Source organism: Bactrocera neohumeralis, chromosome 4, assembly GCF_024586455.1.
Source record: "Bactrocera neohumeralis isolate Rockhampton chromosome 4, APGP_CSIRO_Bneo_wtdbg2-racon-allhic-juicebox.fasta_v2, whole genome shotgun sequence".
In the NCBI taxonomy this organism is placed as follows: domain Eukaryota; kingdom Metazoa; phylum Arthropoda; class Insecta; order Diptera; family Tephritidae; genus Bactrocera; species Bactrocera neohumeralis.
The window spans coordinates 10,128,470-10,148,054 of NC_065921.1; the positions used below are offsets into that span (position 1 = coordinate 10,128,470).

General features: G+C 29.9%; 2 protein-coding genes across 3 annotated transcripts in view; one reads left to right on the plus strand and one right to left on the minus strand.

The window, feature by feature from the left end:
• Positions 1-3,265, plus strand: part of LOC126755767 (uncharacterized) — a 33,707-nt gene extending 30,442 nt beyond the window's left edge. For both annotated transcript variants that reach the window (XM_050468503.1, XM_050468502.1), the window contains 3 exons: positions 1,654-1,750; positions 1,812-1,985; positions 2,056-3,265. In XM_050468503.1, the coding sequence (XP_050324460.1) occupies positions 1,654-1,750; positions 1,812-1,985; positions 2,056-3,224 (1,440 nt within the window). In that variant the 3' untranslated portion in view covers positions 3,225-3,265. The remainder of the gene's footprint in view (positions 1-1,653; positions 1,751-1,811; positions 1,986-2,055) is intronic.
• Positions 3,266-16,046: 12,781 nt separating this feature from the next.
• LOC126754466 (uncharacterized) lies at positions 16,047-18,421 on the minus strand. Its single transcript, XM_050466435.1, has 6 exons — positions 18,229-18,421; positions 17,683-18,159; positions 17,045-17,622; positions 16,820-16,985; positions 16,584-16,752; positions 16,047-16,506 (listed from the first exon to the last, which is right to left on the minus strand). Exons 2-6 carry the CDS (start codon positions 18,056-18,058, stop codon positions 16,332-16,334), a joined length of 1,464 nt encoding a protein of 487 aa, XP_050322392.1. The 5' UTR covers positions 18,059-18,159; positions 18,229-18,421; the 3' UTR covers positions 16,047-16,331.
• Positions 18,422-19,585: the final 1,164 nt, after the last annotated feature.

The following is a 19,585-nucleotide window of genomic DNA, read 5'->3' on the forward strand; positions in this document are numbered from 1 at the left end:
CACAAATAACAAAAGTTTTCACACAAGAATTTTATTTTGATTGTACAGTTTGCTTGGCAGCTATATCCTATATAAAATTTTTTTGAGGATTGCATTGTAGCCAAATTTCGTAAAGATATCTCGACAAATGCAAAAGTTGTCCATACAAGAACTTGACTTTGATCATTCAGTTTGTATGCAAGATGTATGTTATAACGGTCCGATATCAGCGGTTTCGGCAAATAATCATCTTCTTAGGGAAAAAAGGTTGGGTCCAAAATTTCAGTTTTCAAAAATGGACGGAGAAATCGAAAAAATGCATGGCTAAGCCAACTCAGCTCGTCACGCTGATAATTTATAAAGGGTAATCCATTTAAAGTATCCCTACTTTTTTAAAGAAAAAACACAAAAACTTCAAATTTAATGAGAAATGTTTATTATTATTCGAAAAAACATTTTTTATCATTTATTTTTTGAAAATTATCTCTCTTTTTTAAACGTTGGCCATGGCTACATCTCAGATGGTCCATCCGCTGAGTATAACTTTCGATGACTCGTTCAAGTATTTCGACTAGTAACTGACGAATGACAAGCGTAATCTTTTACTTAAGGTCAGAATCGAAGCGGGATTGTCGGCATAGACATTACACTTTACATATCCTAACAGGAAAACGTACGTAACGATCTCCATGAACAATCGATTGGCCAAAAACCTCGCTGAATGAAGTGTTCTCTAAATAAATCCATTGAGTGATGCGATGTGTGGGAAATGGCGCCATCTTGTTGAAACCAAATGTCGCTGGATCACGTGCTTCAATTTCAGGCATCAAATAGTCGATTATCATGGCGCGATAACGGTCGCCATTGATCGTTACGTTCTCTGCGCCATCATTTCTGAAGAAATATGGACCAATGACCACAAACCACACCAAACCGTTTTTTTTTGGATGAAATGGCAGCTTGCTTCGAAATTAGGCTCGAAAACGTCGGATCTTCTTGGAATTAAAGCGAAGCGATGTCGCTTGGTAAGGTCGAGCGGCTTCAGTTCTTGGGCAAGCTGTATTTTGCACGCTTTTAATTGAAAATCTGATCTGTCAAGAAAAATGCTTTTGAAAGTAGTACCTTTACTTGGATTACCCGTTATATAGGGACTCCGACGTTTCATTCATTTTTCTAAAATGTTTTGCTGAAAAGTTTTCCCACAAATAGGTCAACATATTATTTACTTCTTTTGTAACTCAAAACATATAAGACACATCCAACTTCAGAACTGCCAGCGAAAACGTTGACAATATTGTTCGAAGAGATCTGCATAAAGATCTGTCAGCAGAATTCACCCTTAGCAAGGCGTCTAGTGCTGCAATTAGTGAAGCAGAACTATGCAGGCGCTTCTAGGAAGAGGGACTGTCTTTCAAAGACTATGGACGAAAAAATAAATAAAATATTACTAAGTTTATAGACGGAAAACAATTGTATAACAGTTTAGGTAGGAGCGATTTTCAGAGTCAAATATTTTGACGAAAAACCTGACAGATACAAAGGACAGGTTTTCACAAGAGTTCTTTTCTACCTCCGCCTAGGCGAGAACTTTGAGAGACAAATTTTCATAAATCTAAATCACTTTCACTTTCGGTACAAATATTTATAACTAATTCGTTATTTCTCTGTTTACAGGAGTCTCGTGGCAAGAGACCCCTTAAAATTTGGGATAGTTGGCGAAATGTGCGCAAAGGCGTAGTTGTTGGAACATTCGAGGAACTATTAGTCAGAGGTAAGTCTTGTTTGTGTTCAGAAATCTTTGCAACAATAATTTCAATTGTGATTGTTAACAGGAAAAGATAAATTAGGGGTTCCTGCCTCAGAACCGGTGCGTCTTGTTCTGGAGTGCGATGGAACCCAAATTGAGGATGGCGAATATTTTCGTACATTGACGAACAACACGGTGCTACTATTGTTAAGGCAGGGCGAACGCTGGTATCCAACTGGTGTTGATGTTATAAAAGCTGGTAGGTCATTGAATTCACAAAAAAAAAAAAAAAATACACAGAAGTAAACATTTAATTAACGGTGTTGCAGCGATATCAGCTATACCGAAGATCGTCTGTGAGACGATTCATGCGCTCGACTTACACGATGAGACGCCATCTTGGAAGATTATGGATAATAAGGGTCGTGTCACGGTGGTCCTGCATTGGGACCAGCGTCAGGGAGGTGGAGGCAGTGGAGGAGGAGGCGGCGGCGGCGGCGGTGGAGGTGGAGGCGGTGTCGGCGGCGTTGGTGGCATGGGACCGAGCGGTAGTGGTGTCAGCGGCAGTAACGGACTCATGTCATCGGACAAATATTCACCATCGAAGAAAGGTTTATCGGCGCAAAGTTCGCTCGATACCAAATCGGTGTCGTCACAATCGTCACAGCAACGCTATGCCAGCCCACAAATAACCGTCATCAGCGATGAGGGACCGGCTAGCATATACCATCCGGGCGGTGTGGTGCTGCCACCCGGCGTTGTAATACCCGGCACCAGTAGACGCCTATCTAAACAGGGCAGTTCATTTGATAGCGCCGTGGGGGCGGTGCATGTGCATACACCGGAATGTGCGCATCATGCGCATACGCCCAGTCGGGCGGGCAGTCCCAGCACCACGGAATGCGATTTTCATTGTTGTGCGCTGCACGAGGAGGGACGCAAAATTGCGGTGCATAAAAGTGTGGCCACATCGCCCATACAGGACGGCACCACAAGTCCCCAGCCGCAGCAACAACAAGCGACGCTATCTATGTCATCGGTTGTGGATCCTATGATGGGCGGCAGCATGCAACGACGCTCATCGGGCGTCAAAGGCCATGTACGCTTTCTGGATATAGCGCCGGAGCGTGATAGCTCCGAGAGCGAAACAGAAAACACCGTCATGGAGGATGATAAGACGACGACTGAGAAATTCCTGCTGCTCATCGATCAGCTGTCTGTCGATCAGAAACGACATCTCAGCATCAAAGATATCGGCATCATATTGGAGCGACTCAACTCGAAAATACTCGACGTGGAGCGGCTGGATCGCGAATCGGAATCGGACGATTGCTATAATTGGACGATAAAGGCGACAATACGTGGTGATGCGCTGCGCGAGCTGGGCGTCATCTACAATGGTAACTATTACGCCATATCCGAACATCCCGGCTACAAGGAGGAGGTCGAAGAGAATGGCGAAGAAGTCGAGGAGGAGGATGAAGAGGATAGAATATAGAAATGCAATTAATTAAATTTAAAGAAACAACAAAAACCAAATGAGCAGTTTAAGCATTAAAACGGAACTCACTCACACACACACACACACACAAACGCATTTACAAGCAAAAAAAGTATAAGAAATAGACTAAAGAATCAGCTAACAAAAGGAAATGTGTAATAACAAGGAATGTGTGAGTGGAAATACTGATTAAAAGACATAAAAAGGTTGAAGGAAATTCAAAAAAAAAAAGAAAGTAGAAAAATAAAGTGAATAAATAAGCTAGAGCATACGTTTAAGTAAAGTATAGTGAAACAATTTTAGTAAATTGTAGTAAATTAATTAAGAAGAAGAAGAAGCAGGTGAAGAATAAGTAATAAACAATAGTAGTTAAAGGGACAATGCGACATGGCGAAAGCAGGCAGGTGACAGAAAATGAAAACACATGCACACACACATACAAGAAAACATCAAACACACATGCATGCAGACAGACATGACACACACACACACACATGCAACGTGTGAGCATAATTGTATGCATTAATAATGAGAACATAAAAATACCAGAATGCAATTCAATAGCGTTTAAGTAATAGTTAAAGCCAAAAGTAAAAGAAGTAAGCAACAATTAAATGAAACCAAGAAAAAGTTAAATAAATTAAACAAAATTGAGCAAAACCCCGACTTGGCGCTAAACCTAACCCAAAGAGAAACTAAAGAATAATTTCACACATTTGTAGGTTAATAGAGCTGTTGATAGCGCGTAGTAGGCAGCAAATACACAGTGCGACATTTGCATAGCCAACCCAAGTATGTACCGGAAAGCGCCAAACACGCATTACACACATTAACGCAGAAATAAAAAACAACAATAACAAATAACTAAATGAAATAAAACAAAAAATAATAATAATAAATTACAAAAAAGTTAAAAATTGCAAGAAATCGCAGAAAAATTACTCAATCAATCGTTTTTACATACACGCACATAAACACACATACTCACATACATGTAGACTACAGCATACAGAACTATTTATGAAAATAAACATTTTTTTATTAGCCGTTAAACCTTAGAAACACAGTTCATATTATATAAAATATTTATATAAGTAATTTATATAAAAGCAGCAACTCATTTACCTTCTATGTGAACCAATGGAATTATTTAAATCAAAAATACAACAGTTACGTTGCTCTCACACAAATCTCAATGCAAACAAATGTGATCTTATTCAATCTAATAACTCATTTAGGTATTTATGTATATTTATATATGCAACGGTGCATATGTGGCACATATAAAATAACGGTTTATATGTTTAAATTGTTTGAATTGAATATTTATGTATAAATACTACATAATTAATTTCAAAATACAGTGATGGGCATTGAAATAGAACAAACATATGTATATAAATAAAAAATGTATGGCGATTTTTTTAAATTAATTTTTGCTTGAGTTTTAAAATTATATTAAGCTAAAAAAAATATTTTTGGAAAAAATTATATTAATTTAAAAAATATAAAATATGTTATGTAAAAAAATAGTTTAAAAATATTTAGTTCGTTGCTATAATTTTTTTATATAGAAAATACATTAATAATATATTTAATTTCATAGCTTTTCTAATTACATACATACATTGAAATAGAACTGCTAGGAACAGAAACTCTCGAAATAATTTAAGGCTATCAAAAAATTATTGTTTGAATTTTAAAATTATATTAAGTTAAAAAATTATTAAATAAAAAACTATTACAAAAAAATTTTATGGAAAAAAATTATAAAAAACATTTAGTTAATTTCCATAATTTTCCTTTTTGATAGAAAATAAATTAATACAGTATTTAGTTTCATAGCGCTTCTAATTACACGATGTACAGTGATGGGCATTGAATTAGAACTGCTATAAATAAAAGCCCTCGAAAAAAATGAAGGCGTTTAAATAATTTATGCTTGGGTTTTAAAATTATGTTAAGTTAAAAATTTATTACGAAAAATTTTATGAAAAAAAATTAGAAAATAAAATAAATATAAATTCGTTTCTCTAATTTTTCTTTTTTATAGAACATATATTAAAACAGTAATTAGTTGCATAGTTCTTCTAATTACACTGGCCTATAGAAAATCTTTCGAACTTATTTTTAAAAATATTATATATTTATAAAAACAAAAATTATTATTATTATTATGCATGTGTTCAACGTTTGTACATTTTTTTTTAATACAAGTCAAAGTGTTAGTATTAATTTTTATAGCTACTTCAATTACACAGAGTACAGTGACGGGTATTGAAGCAGAACAAAAATTTTAAATTTTTTTTTTACTTTTTAGTAAGAGTAAATTAAATGTATTTGGGTTTTAAACTTATTTGTAATAAAAAAAATATTCAATATTAATTTAAAAAAAAAAAATTTCAAAAAATTTTAAAAATTCATATATTTTTTAAATCTACATAAAACGCAACATATTATTATATTTATTTTTATTGCGCTTTTAATTACACATTTTACAGACATATTTTACGCGAAAAGATATTATAAAACATTTCCAAAAAAATTTTATTTTATAAAAAAAATTTATTAAAATCAAAGACCTTTTTTAAAAAGTATATTGCTAATTGCTGATTTTTTTCCTAATTTTTATAAAAGACATGTTAATTTCTATAATTTTTTTTTAATTTTCCTGTTCCTATTCTTTAGCACATCACTGTATTTTGCAGACTTTTTAGACCACTCTTTTTAAAACTATACTACACTAATAACCATTGTAACTGCAACCTTGTTTTTAACAAACTCCAATAGTTACATACATACAAATGCTCATACTTACATAATCCATATATATAAAAGTGATTCTTGAAATGTTTTAAGCAAGTGATTTTCACGCACATAAATACCTCTTTATAAATATATATATAATATATATGTATATGTGTTAAGTAGTTGGCAATAAAAAATATGTGTAAAATCTACTTCCAGATATTAGAATGTATTTAGTTCAGGAATTGAAGTTGAAACATGAAACCTACTATTTTTAATGTTATATTTTATTGATCTGTCTATAGTGTATGTATTCGTATACTTAATTTAACTAAATGCATATAAAGTAAAAGTTGCGTTAGTTACCATGAAAGCTAATTCGATCGAAGAAAACTCTAATTTTAGCATATAAGTTAAATTTTTCATCTATGAAAGCTCTTTAAACAATTAAAACTTTCGTTGTTCGAAATATTTAATTTGTGCTTTGTAAGTCTAATGAAATTTTATAAAACATATGTGAATCTGCAATAGACTGCAAGCACTTATGGTCACATCGATACACAAGTGTTAAAAATGAAAGCTCGTTTAGTTATAGTGAAAGCTCCCATAAAAAAAGTTAAATATTGAATTGAAATGAAAGCTTATTAACCATCAGAGCTTTAATGACTTACTGATCAGAAAAAATCCATTTCTTACAATGACAGCTCGTTAAGTTACAGTGAAAGCTACCACAAAAAAATGTTATATTATCAAATTTAGTATGATTATGAAACTTTGTTTATTTATGTTTTGTTATTACGATCTAATATATGCATATGTTAAGATATCTTTTAGTATACTTATTTTAAATTCAAACTTACAGCTTAAGTATCCACGTTAAGCTTGCGCTAAAGCCACCTTATTGTTAGCACATTACTCAGGTCACTTGGAATTTATGTTTACATACATACATAAGTTAGAAAATATTTACTAAAACTATTACAATTACAGCATTTAGTTAAACAAATTAGTTGATTATTTTTAAACGATATTGCAGAGAAAGCTTCGCAAAGTTTCATTGGAAAATTGTTCATGAACTCTAACAAAACTAATGGGATGCCAAAAAGGATGGAATATTTATTTCATAACGAAAATATAAAGGTTAAAAAAGTACTGAAGATGCTCATTCAGCGGTTTTAAACTTAGATTTATCTCTCTAATCTTTTACGGTTCGAAGCATACTTTTAGGAGATATTTCCATAGTCCTAGTTTGGATTAAAAATTTCGGCAATTTGAATGTTTCTGAAGATCTTAAATGTTTTAAGGTATATAGAAGAAATAATTGGAATCGGTGCAGTTTATAAGCATAATTTTAGGCGGCATAGGAGCCGTATTTTAATTATTCTGGTCTTTTTTACATTGAAAAACACACTCGGCAAAACCGTCTTTCAAAGCATATGAAAGAAATAATGAGAACATAAGATATATACTGAAAAAATCGAGTTGTCATATAAGCTTAGCATACTTTTAGCTGCCACCGAAGCTTTATTTTCACTTTTCTGCATATTTTAAGTGTAAAGAAACCTCATTCGGGATCTGGTATTGAAATTGAAAATTCCTAAATTTTTTTCAAAAAGTAGTGACTACACTCTGTTATATAATAGTGCATAAGCATACATTTAGGCGCCATAGAAGTTCTTTTTCACTTTTCTGCACATTTCTAGAGTGAAGAAACCTTATTCCAAATCAGGGTATTGAGATTGAATATTCCCAAAATTGTTTTAAAAAGTATTGACTACTTTCAGCAATATCATTGTGCATAAGTATACTTTTAGGCCCTATCGAAGCTTTACTTTAATTTTTTTGCACATTTCTGGAGTAAAGCAACCACATTCGGTATTGAGATCGAAAATTGCCAAAATTTTTTCAAAAAGTAGTGACTACTCATTGTAATATTATTGGACATAAGCATAATTTTAGGCGCCATCGGAGTTTAATTTTCACCATTCTGCGCATTTTTAGACTAAAGAAACCGCTTTCGAGATCAGGGGATTGAGTTTGAAATTTTTTTCATTAATGAATTTCTCTGCAATATCATTGTTTTTACAGTTATTACCTTCAGCATCCACTCTTCTAATTTCGCATTATAAATACTAAAACAATACAATAATTGTTAAAGAAGTGTTCGATGTTTTTGTTGTTGTTTTTTTTAATGTATTACATAATAAATAAATAAATAAAACTGCCATAGTATTTAATAGTGTACATGATGAGGAAATTACCACAACAATAACAACAACAAAACACGCATAATTTTTAAATATCAGAATTAGAAGAAAACACGAAGTAAAAAAATGAAAGTAAAAAGAAAATATATAAAAATGTTTAAAAACATTAATGAAAATGTGAATACGAATAAACAATAAAATAAAATAAATAAACAACACAGAAAACCGCATAAATAATAAAGACGAATGAACGAATATATTTACGAAAACGTAAACACAAGAAAAACACACAAAATTCTCCTCGTAGTGATATTGGTTTTTAGAAATTTCATAATTGAATTTGAACTGCTGAGAAAGAAATGAAACGAAAAATGAATAAAAAATAAATATTAAAAAAATATTGGAAGAAAAAACTACTGAAAAACTAATAATAATAATGTTTGCAAATGATGAATTGAGGATCAAGATACACTGCCATTATGAGTTTTTTCCTCAACTATTTTGTAATTATAGTGAACAAACGAACAAAAGAAGGAGATTTAGTGAAATAAATTGCGTGAAATATGTGTAATTTAAAGATACCAACTGTTTTTGTTGTTAGTACGCCCAGTTATGTAAGCGCAGAAGCAAAGCACAAATAGATGAAGTAGTTAAAATAAAATAAAAAATAAATAAAATAAATAAAATTAAAAAAAAATTATAAGAAATCATACTAACACACACCAAGACAACTGAAATAAACACTTAGAAGAAATTTTGAATGAAAAAATTGTTAGTTATGCAAATGTTCATTAACACACACACACACAAGCGCACATACATTGAGTACATTTCTAATTTGTTGAAGCAGAATACTAGTGAAACATATTCTAATTGAAATTTTCAAAAATAAAAAAGAAACAAAATTCCAACTCAGCCGAATTTTCACATTTCCGATCAAAATCGCTCAATATTTGTTCACAAAGCGGCAAACTCCAAAAAATAATTCATTCATAAAAATATGATACAATAAAAAAAAACCTTCACTGCAAGCATCAAGCGTCGCTCAGTGGCGCAAACCACACTTTGCGCAAACGAAAATCTCAAACATTTCACAATTTGTCGAACATAACCAAACAATCTCGAAAAATTTTTATGAAAAATGCCATTCAAAGTCAAACTATTGTACTCTTCATTGTTCAAAGCACAAAACCACATATGAAACCTAAAACATTGTGTCATATGCGAAATGTGTTGGAAAAAATTGAAAAAAGCGGGTTTTTGTAATTAGAAAGTAAAGTACACAAACACCTTGCACCGGCATGAAAATGCCTAACATAACATTGCTTAATTATCATGTTAATAATTAATAAAAATTATAAATGTAGAAAATTGAAGATCATTATAAGAAAATATTTGGCGGATGGGGACGAAGTGTTGCAGACCACACACAAACTCACAAAGATAAATAATTGCAATGAAAAGGCGCTTGAGCAGCTAAGTGTAGCGGTACTTTTGTTAGTGAACGACTTCGGAAAAATGTCTATTTTTATTGTCAAAAATAGAAGTTATTGTATTTGCTTTCTATTTATTTGTTTATTTTATTATTTTGATTAAACATACATATGTATAATAATGTATTTATATATTAAAAAAAATAATATTTTTAATTTAAAATAATAAAAAATTGATAATCATTGTACACAAATATTTTTATTTCTGAATTTCTTCAATTTTTTTTAATAAATAATTTAATTTTGAATTATTTATGTAATATTTTTTATTTAATATGTGGAGAGTTGCAAATAATACAATCGAAAATGAATTCAAATTTCAGAAAAAAAAATTTTTTGTAATCCTCTAATTCTTAACTAAAACTAACTTTCAAATATTTAATACCAAATGCGGTATTGAAAAAAAAGTATCCCAAACAACGAGTTTAAAAAATATGTTAAAAATTATTTTATTAATTTGAAATTACATTATATATAAATATTAAGTATATTAAAAAAAAAAAAATTATATTTTATACATATTTAAATATTTATATAATAATTTTAATATAAAATGCTAAAAAGAATATAAATTTTTTTATATTTTAATTTATTAATTTTTTTCAATAAATAATTTTATTTTCAATTATTGATTTCAGTTTACCTATTTATTATGAGAAGAGTGGCAAATAATGCTTTGAAATTAAAAAAAAAAATATTAATTGGAGTTAAAAATTTTTTTATAATCCCCATAAGCTTAACTAAACACAAGCTACAAATTTTTAATACCAAATACGGGATTGAAAAAAAATAATCACAAATTCGTATTAAAAAAAAATAAATTAAAAATATTAAAACCATTTATAATTTAAAAAATGCTTTCGAATTTAATTTCGGTTTTTTGGGTTATCTTATTTTCAATTAAATATCAACATAATTTTTGTCTTATTTATATTTAATTGCTGCTGATAAGAAATATGTAAGTTTTTCCTTTTCATCACATTTTCCTAAAATTTTTAAATAAAAAAAATTTAATTTATGCAATTTAAATTTTTTAATTTTTTTGTTTTAATTTTTTAATTTAACTTTTTAAGTTTAATTTTTTTTTTATTATTTTTAATTTTAATTTAAAATTTTACTTTTTAAGTTTTTTTAAATTTAATTTTTTTATTATTTTTTAAAACCAAACATCTTGAATGAATTTTTAATTTTTTTTTTCTGAATTTTTTTTTATAAAATTTTTGGAAAACCAATTTTTGATGTAAATTTTTTTAATTGCAAAAATCGCAAACCTGAATAAATGTGTAATAATTATAAAAAGGTTAAAGCAGTTGAGACTTTAAATTTTTACAAAAAGTAGACAGAAAAAGTTGATAAAAATGTCTGAATTCTCACGACAGCCGGTTCTACATTACCGGAATTGACCCGGATTTTATCCGGCCAAGCGCTGTTAAAAAAAATAAAATAAAATAAAAATTTCTCAAATGGTGCCCCTTGACTTGAGTCGTCATAAAAAATTACCAATTCCTTCCCACAAAGTAATACATCTTTTTTTTTAAATTATTTTATTAGCTTTAGTAAGGTATTCATAGCAAAAAATTTGTTTTTAATATTTTTTAAGATATTTTTTTTCTAATTATTATTTATTTACTATTAATTTTAGCTTTTGTAAGACATTCAGCGAAGAAGCAAAAGTAAAAAAAATAATATAAAATGAATAATTAGTAGCAAAAACTTTTAAATATATTTTTTTGTAATATATTTTTTACTAATTATTATTTATTTAAAATATTTTTTTTTTTTTGCAATTTTTTCTATTAAACAGGAATCAACTTTCTACCACGTTGGTAATTCAAATTCTAATGTGTTTAGGATTTAAACTAATTTCTTGCATTTTATTTCGAAAATTTTAGCAACAACTATATACATATGTATGTATGTACTGCGGTGATCTCCTTTGAAAATGATCAATCTAGCTAGAAAGAAATAACTCATTAACTTCATAAACTTTACAAAAATGTGGAAATATTTCTTATAAAATTCAGTTTTTATAAAATTTGTAAATTTTATATACAATTTGGGAAAATGTATTCAAAAATGGAAACCTTACAAAATCCATGGTTTCACTGCAGCACTCAAAGGGAATATTTAAAATTTCGACGTTGTTTAGCGTGACTTGGCAGCTGGTGAAAAAGGATTAGAAAACATAAATTCTCGTTTGTTCTTCTTTATAGACACCGCTTACACGATTATAGCCGAGTTTACTTCGATAAAACATGCAGTGAGTGATTTTTTCATAAGAAATCATGAACTGGAAAGTAATTAAAGTGTTAGAATGGAAACTACGAACAAAATTAATTCAATATTCCAAGCATTTCACAAACCTAAATATTCAACACTAACAAACGACCGCAAACGCTGCTCGCTCTTTGAGAAAAAAAATCAATGTTTTACTCGTAATACAAGAACATATCGACACTTAAAATGCAAAACAACGTAACATCAAAAAGTTCGAAATTTAGTTTTTTCTTGCTTACGATTCACCACGTCGTATTACATACATGTATGTATGTAACATAAACTTTTAAGCTTACGTTATTCAATATATCCAATATATAACCATTTTCTAACCAAAACACACATTTCTTTCAACATGAGTGGTTTCTATTATATCGTCTTTCCTTTACTTTCAAACTTATGAACAGTGAAGTTACATTATTTTGCATTTTAGTTGACGATATAGACATACACATACATCACATATGAGAACATTCCATAAAAGTCGAATCACAAAAATCTCAACAACTTAAAAAAAAGTGTAAAGTAAACCACAGAACGCACTTCGCCAAAAGCCAAACCGAAGCCCAAAAAGTTAACCCAACACACATTTCGCATGACACACAAGTCACTTAGCCACTTACGAACCCACTCACAAGCTCACTTCCAAAATAATGCGTGTAAGCATGAGAATATTTTTTCCTAGGGTTTTTTGTTTTGTAGTTTATAAGCGCCGGTACATAAATAAAAATAAAAAAAATTATAGAAAAAGAAGGAAAAAATATGTATATTATATAAAATAAGTAATAAAAAATTAAAAGTAATATTGCATAAACTAAAATTTATGAGAAGACATAATGAATATTGAAAATTAATAAAGAAAAAATAATAAAAACTCAGAAAGCTTAAAATGTTTCCAGAAAAAACCAAGTAAATTAATTTTTTGCGGTAAAAGTGCAATCAGCTAGGATGAGAAAGTTAAAAATTAAGAGAAATTTAAATTAAAATTAAATTATATAATGCGGAAATATTTGAAAATTGTGAAAAAACAAACATTCAGAAATAATAAATAAATTCAAAAATCTAATAAATAAATGCGAATTGGAAAAATAACTAAGCAAAGTCTAAAAGTGTGGCATGAAACTGATTAGTGTATAAAAAGAGCAAAGAAAAATATTAAGAAAGATTGAAATATTGAAAATAATACAAAAACACGCAAATCATTTTTATTAGCAAAACACAAGAAGGCAGAGAGAATTAGTAAACCGCAAAGACAAACAAGCAGCGAGAAAAATATAAAAAATATTAATAAATAAACAAAAAATATTTAAAATAAATAAAAAATATTGCAAAAAATATAATAAATGCTAAAGAATATAAAAACTAAATAAAAAAAATTAAAAATCAATAAAAAAAATATTACAAAATATATAAAAAATATAATAAATATTAAAAATTAACTAAAAAATTATTACAAAAAACTAAAAAAAAATATTAAAATTAATTAAAATAACATGCATTAGTGCATAAAGCTAGCGCATAAAAATGATTGCTAACAGTAAATAATACATTAAAATTAAAAATAAAGCAGAAGAAAAACACAACTAGCATATTATTGTAATTAAAAAAACAAAAACAAAAAAATTGATCAATTAAATTGTTTTTATTAATTTTGTTACAAAATAAATGAAAGAGGCAGGCAGAAATATATGAAATAAATAATAATAATAGTAAGCGTAGCCAAGCAGCAGTACTTAGAAGCAGATAAAGTTCAAGTTAAAACCGCAAAACAAAAAAAAAACATTAAAAATAATGATAAAAGTAAATGAAAAACAAGTTAGGTAAAGCATATAAGAGATAAGGCGCAAGAGAGAGAGCGAGCGAGCGCTAGTAATATGATGAGTATAGTAATTTAATGAAATAAAAACAAAAACAAAAAAAGAAATTGCATAAAAATTATATTAATTTAGTTGTAAGCATTATGATTATACTGATTATTATTACTATGATTATCATTATTATTAAAAAACAACTAAAATTAATAATAATTTCCATTAATTGAAGTAAATAAAAAATAATAAATATTATGAATAAATGAAAAAAAACGCATCATTCGTACATATATGCATACAGTAGCAAACGAACAACAACAATAAAAACAACACACTGGCAAAAAAAGAAAATTACAAAAATAGCACACATTTCCGAGGGAACGCACCACAGGCTGACTTTCACACACAGTAAACAACTGCATAGTATAATAACAACAACAATAGCAAAATAAATACAATTAAAAACCACTAATTAACAATAAATAGGAAAACAATTAACTATAGAAAACAAAATGCGAGCATACACACATACATACATATATGGATGACAATTAAACAAGCAACGCACTTAACAGCGGACAACACACAGTCATGCGGTCAGTCAGTAAGGCAAGACAGTGCAACAGTCACACACAAACAAACACACAGCAATTGCATTGTTTATGCGCATTTATATGTATGTATGTGAAGAATAATAGAAAATAATAAAAATTATTATTAACAAAACAAACAAACACACATACATACAGACAACATGATTAAATAGTGAATGCGTTGCGTTGCGAGCGTTAATGATGAGCGATGATGATGATGATGACGATGACGATGCTGAGTAGCAGACATTACATACATACAAACATACATGCATACATAGATTAATTATTATAAAAGCGGTTAAAATTATGTATGATGTGTGCAAAATGCACGCAACAACAAGTATAACATAAATGATGAGACAAAATAATAATAATAATAACTATAATAATTAACAGTTTAAACAGTGATGAGCAGCAAACGATGAATAACAAATAAAAAACGACAAGAACAACAACAACAAACAAACAACAAAGTTATTTATGATGAAAAATAATAAAATGCAAAAAAATTACAAAAAAAAACATTGCAACAATTGTTTAAATTTTACGACAATTTTGTTAGGAGCAGAAAGTGTGTGTAGTGATATATAATATAACATAAGTATAATCAGGGTTGCAAATAATACATTAAAAAATATTTAATAAATATTTGAATTAATTTTGTTTGCGCTAAAAAATAATTTAAATTACATTTGAGTTAAATTTTTATTTATATGATTCAAATAAATATTTTTTAAAGTAAAAAAAAAATATTTTAATTTTCAAACCCAAAAATGTATTTTAAAATACTTTTTAATTTTCAAACTCAAAAAGCGGATTTAAAAAAATTTGTTATTTTAATGCAAAATATTTTTTTAATTTTTAAACTCAAAAACCGATTTTAAATTTAAAAAGCAAAAATATTACAAAAAAAACTAAAAATACATTTTTATCAAAAAACAAAAAAAATTAACCCAAGCTTGCATTTAAAACAAATAATAATTAACAAATAATGGATTTTAAACCCTTTTTGGCGTTTGCATACTTTGTGTTCTACCATTTTGCTCAACTTTTCAAAAAACATGAAGAAGTTGGAAAAATCAACATATTTTTTGACTTATTTATATTAAATTGATTATAATTACAGTGTTGCAGTGCGAAATATGTTAATATTTCCTTTTCTGTTCTTTTCCTTACAGTTTTTATTTAAAATTATTTTGAAATTTAATTTTTAACCCATTTGTTTGGGATTAAAAGTTAAATTGTCAATTTATGCCAGTAAATTAAAAATATACTATTCTATTAAAGAAAATTTACAAAAAAAAAAAACATTTTTAACCTCAATATTAAAATTTTCCGATATTTTATTTTAATCCCAGATAAGGGTTAAAAATTGAAAATAATTCTTATTAGAAATTTTTTCCAAAAATCGTAACCCTGAATATAGTATGCCAACACGTGCATAAAAATATATGTATGTACATATGTATGCATGTAGTTATTTGCGTTTACTTACCACACGTTGTTGAAGCATTGCGAGAAACTGCGCAGTTAATCTTGCTAGCATATGTATGTATTCGAATTTTGATTGTTGCCATAGCCCAAAATGACCTCCCCAAGCAGCATTTGCTTAACAATTGCCAAAATGTTTTGTTAGTAGACGTTAGGGCCCACACACACATATACATATTAATACAATTTTTCACGCTTCACTTAAATTGTAAACATGTAATGACAGACTTTTTAAGTACATATTTAGGTATATTTCATTCGATATTTTTGCACTAAAACTATGAGATACGATTTTTAACAACAAACAAACTAAGCTACAAAATATAGGCTGCACATATTATTAGAAAAAGGCACTACACATGGCAAACAACGGTTAAGCTCATTGTACATACTTAGGTATGTGTATAATTTTTGGTTTCTTTAAAATTGGCAAGTAAATGCGCACAGGCCTCTCTGTTGCTAAATTCAGGCACAATTTGAGTTATTGCTGCACTTTGTTCTTCTTTATCCATTCGGGCTTCTTCAAAAATTTCTTTTTGCCGGCGCTTTTATCAGCAGTGGTTTGAGTTTTTGGTTTTGCTTGGCATTTATTTTCGTCAGCAGCTGCTATTGGTGCGTCTGGCGGTTTGGGCATACTTGGTAGCGCTGGCATATCGCTATACAACAAAATAATCAGTAAATTACAATGATATAAAGTATACAATAACAAAATCTAATGCACAATCACGCTTACTGATTATATTCTTCGGTTTTTGTGAGTGGCGGCAATTCTTTCACGCTTAAGGAATCGACCAAAAGATCCCAAAAATGTTCACTATAGTATTTGAGCGTATGCAGACCACGTAAACGACGCGGTAACTGTAAGCCGTAGAGTAGTGGTATAATTTTGCGACGATTTTCCTCTGAAGAATGCCATTTACACATGTATTAGAATTAAGGAAGAATTTCAGATAATAACTTTCTACTTACGCAATTGCAATGTTTGCGCGTTGTTGAAAAAGAAGCAACTTTCGTAGTCACGGTTAAAATTCGGCGTTACAATTAGCAGTACGTAGTTACAGCGATCCTCCATGAGCTCCGTCACCGCATCGTGAAAGAAAGTGCCACCGAGCAAGTCACGGTTTTTAAACACAAGCTGGAACAAACATATTAAACGTCAAATCTCGTTAAGTAAAATAGTCACAGGTGACTTGCCTGGAAATTATATTCGGTGTATTTTTCTAACTTTTGCTGCATTTCGTTGGCGTAATGCTGATCGGGTTCGGCGTACAGTACAAATGCATCGTATTTTGTTAACGGCAAACCCCTGCGTAAACGCGCGGCATCTTGGCGTGTTAGCGGATTTACTTCGTTCGTATAATTTTTGCTTTCGTATTTTTCTATCACCGTTTTGGGAGTTTGTACTGCTATTGGCATTGTCTCGGTCACGGCCAGTGCAGTTGTTGGAGCGCTTACTCTCGCCTGCACTGCTGCATTTGTTAATTCCTCAACACGTTCAATTAGAGATTCCAGATTTGGTGGCGGGCTCGGTGGTGGGCTAAGTGGCGGACTTGGCGGTGCACTTGCTGAGGAACTTGAACCGCCATCGTCATTTTCTTCATTATCCGTGTCGCTGCCTTCTTCGCTTTCGCTATTATTCTCCCTATTTATATTGTTGCTAACTAAATCTTGTTCATTACTTTCAATTGGAGTAATTGAAACACCCTCTGTGTGTGCACCACCTGTTACATTTGCATGTGACCTACTGCTTTCAAATTGCCGAGCGTCTTTCACTAAAATGAGAAGGTATATTAAATACTAGATAATGTGAACTATATTTATTCCCCACTTACGTAGAAACGTAAAAATATCGTCACTCACATCCCACCGATCGATTTGAGAAAGAAAATGCAGTAAATGAAAACATGTAGCCTCCGCAGCATTTCGTTGTGTCCACTGGTTTAACACAGTCTGCATTGGATCGTCAGAGTTGTTACTGCAGAAGTTTCGCACTTTTGCCAATTCGGCTATGCCGCGCCAGTCACGATCATGTCCCGCATGTCTCAAGATTTTACGACCATTCAACATTTCCGAAAGTTTAATGCATGTTTCCGAACTCAACTCTGAAAGCGGCGTTTCAGCTAGGAGACGTGCTTCTTCACTATAATTAAAGGCGGGCACTTTCATAGAGAAAGGTATGGCGTTTTCGGTGTTTGTATCCAGCACCATATTAACCAATTATCAGCATATGCCTGCTTAAACAGAGTAGCACATTCATTAATTTCGTGAGGTTTGCTAATAACAATGCACAGGTACTGTTTTTATAACGACTGGAATTAATCAATAATTGAAAAGTTTTACTAACGTGGAGAAAACACTCGTTTATAAGAATTAATTACCTTTTTTTCGAGTCCCGCCAAATAGTCCGCTACCTGTTGAAACTATTCGAGTCTTTATTCCATATACATTTTCTTAATTGACACACTCAAAAAAGTTGTATTATACAAATTCAGTACATTGAGGGTAAATTTGAACCGAAATCCGATTTAAACAATTGCTGCGGTCGAAACAATAATAAATGATAAGTTAGCGAGTGGAAAAGATTACAACAATTTACCGGCATGAGTGTTGTTAACCCACTTAGAAAGGGATTTTTGTTGACTTGGAAAAAAAATGTGTGAAAGAGTTCTGATTTGCTTAATTTAAAATTTATTATAATTTTAAACAAAATAAGAAGTTATAGAAGTATAAGTTTTAGTAATATATTTCATAATAAGTTATTCATGTTACATGCACAGTGGCAATGGAAATCAAAATGTGGCAGCCCGTCCAATTTCGCATAGGGTGACAACGATGACTAGATTCTGAACTGCTAAAAATATATATAATTTCAGCTAAATTATTATATTATATGTAAAAGGAATTTATTATTATTATTATTATATTTTTGAAATCATATTTTATAGTTGAATACTTTTTCAATTTAGGATGAGTCGTAATATGGCTTACATAAATTTGTTTGTGTGTACGGATACATCCTGTGCATTTCCGGCATTTGTCAAAAACAAAACGGTACATTAGTTCATTGCGCGTATCCGTCTTTCACGGCGAAAATATTTGAAGTGAATTTAATAAAAAAATTGTTATTGCACAAAAGTGGTTATAAATTAGATGGGTCGCTTTATAAAAGTAAAGTATTTATGTGTGTGGATTACAAAGTAAATAATTTAATTATATTGAGTCATTTTGTCAATTTAGCTGCTGCGATTTGCAGTACAACTAACCTAAATATTTTTGTGTTAGTGAATAGTGATAATTTGTTATGCATGTAAATAAATCGGGTTTAGAAAGTTAAAATCCTACCTGATTTACTCAATATACATATCTACAAAGTGCACCTTCTTTTAATTAGATATACACTCATCTTGAAAACCGGTTCAAAATGCTATTATTTAGCGGATGTCGCAGAAGTGTGAGTCTGGTGAGTACATAACAATTAGTTATACAAAATGCAATAAGATCTTATCCAATCTTAAGCATTTGTAAGTCGTTGAGGGCAGTACTAAACTACCACTTCATCACGTCTCTTGTTCGTTAGCACTGTGTGGCTCTAATCATCTCACCTACATTTTTTGGAGGATTTCTTTAAAAGTCTTAACTAAGCCATTGTATATAATGACAATTGTTCAATATTTTGAAAGAAACTTTAGTATACTTATATGGTGTTTATGCTGATGGAATTCAAAACAAATATGA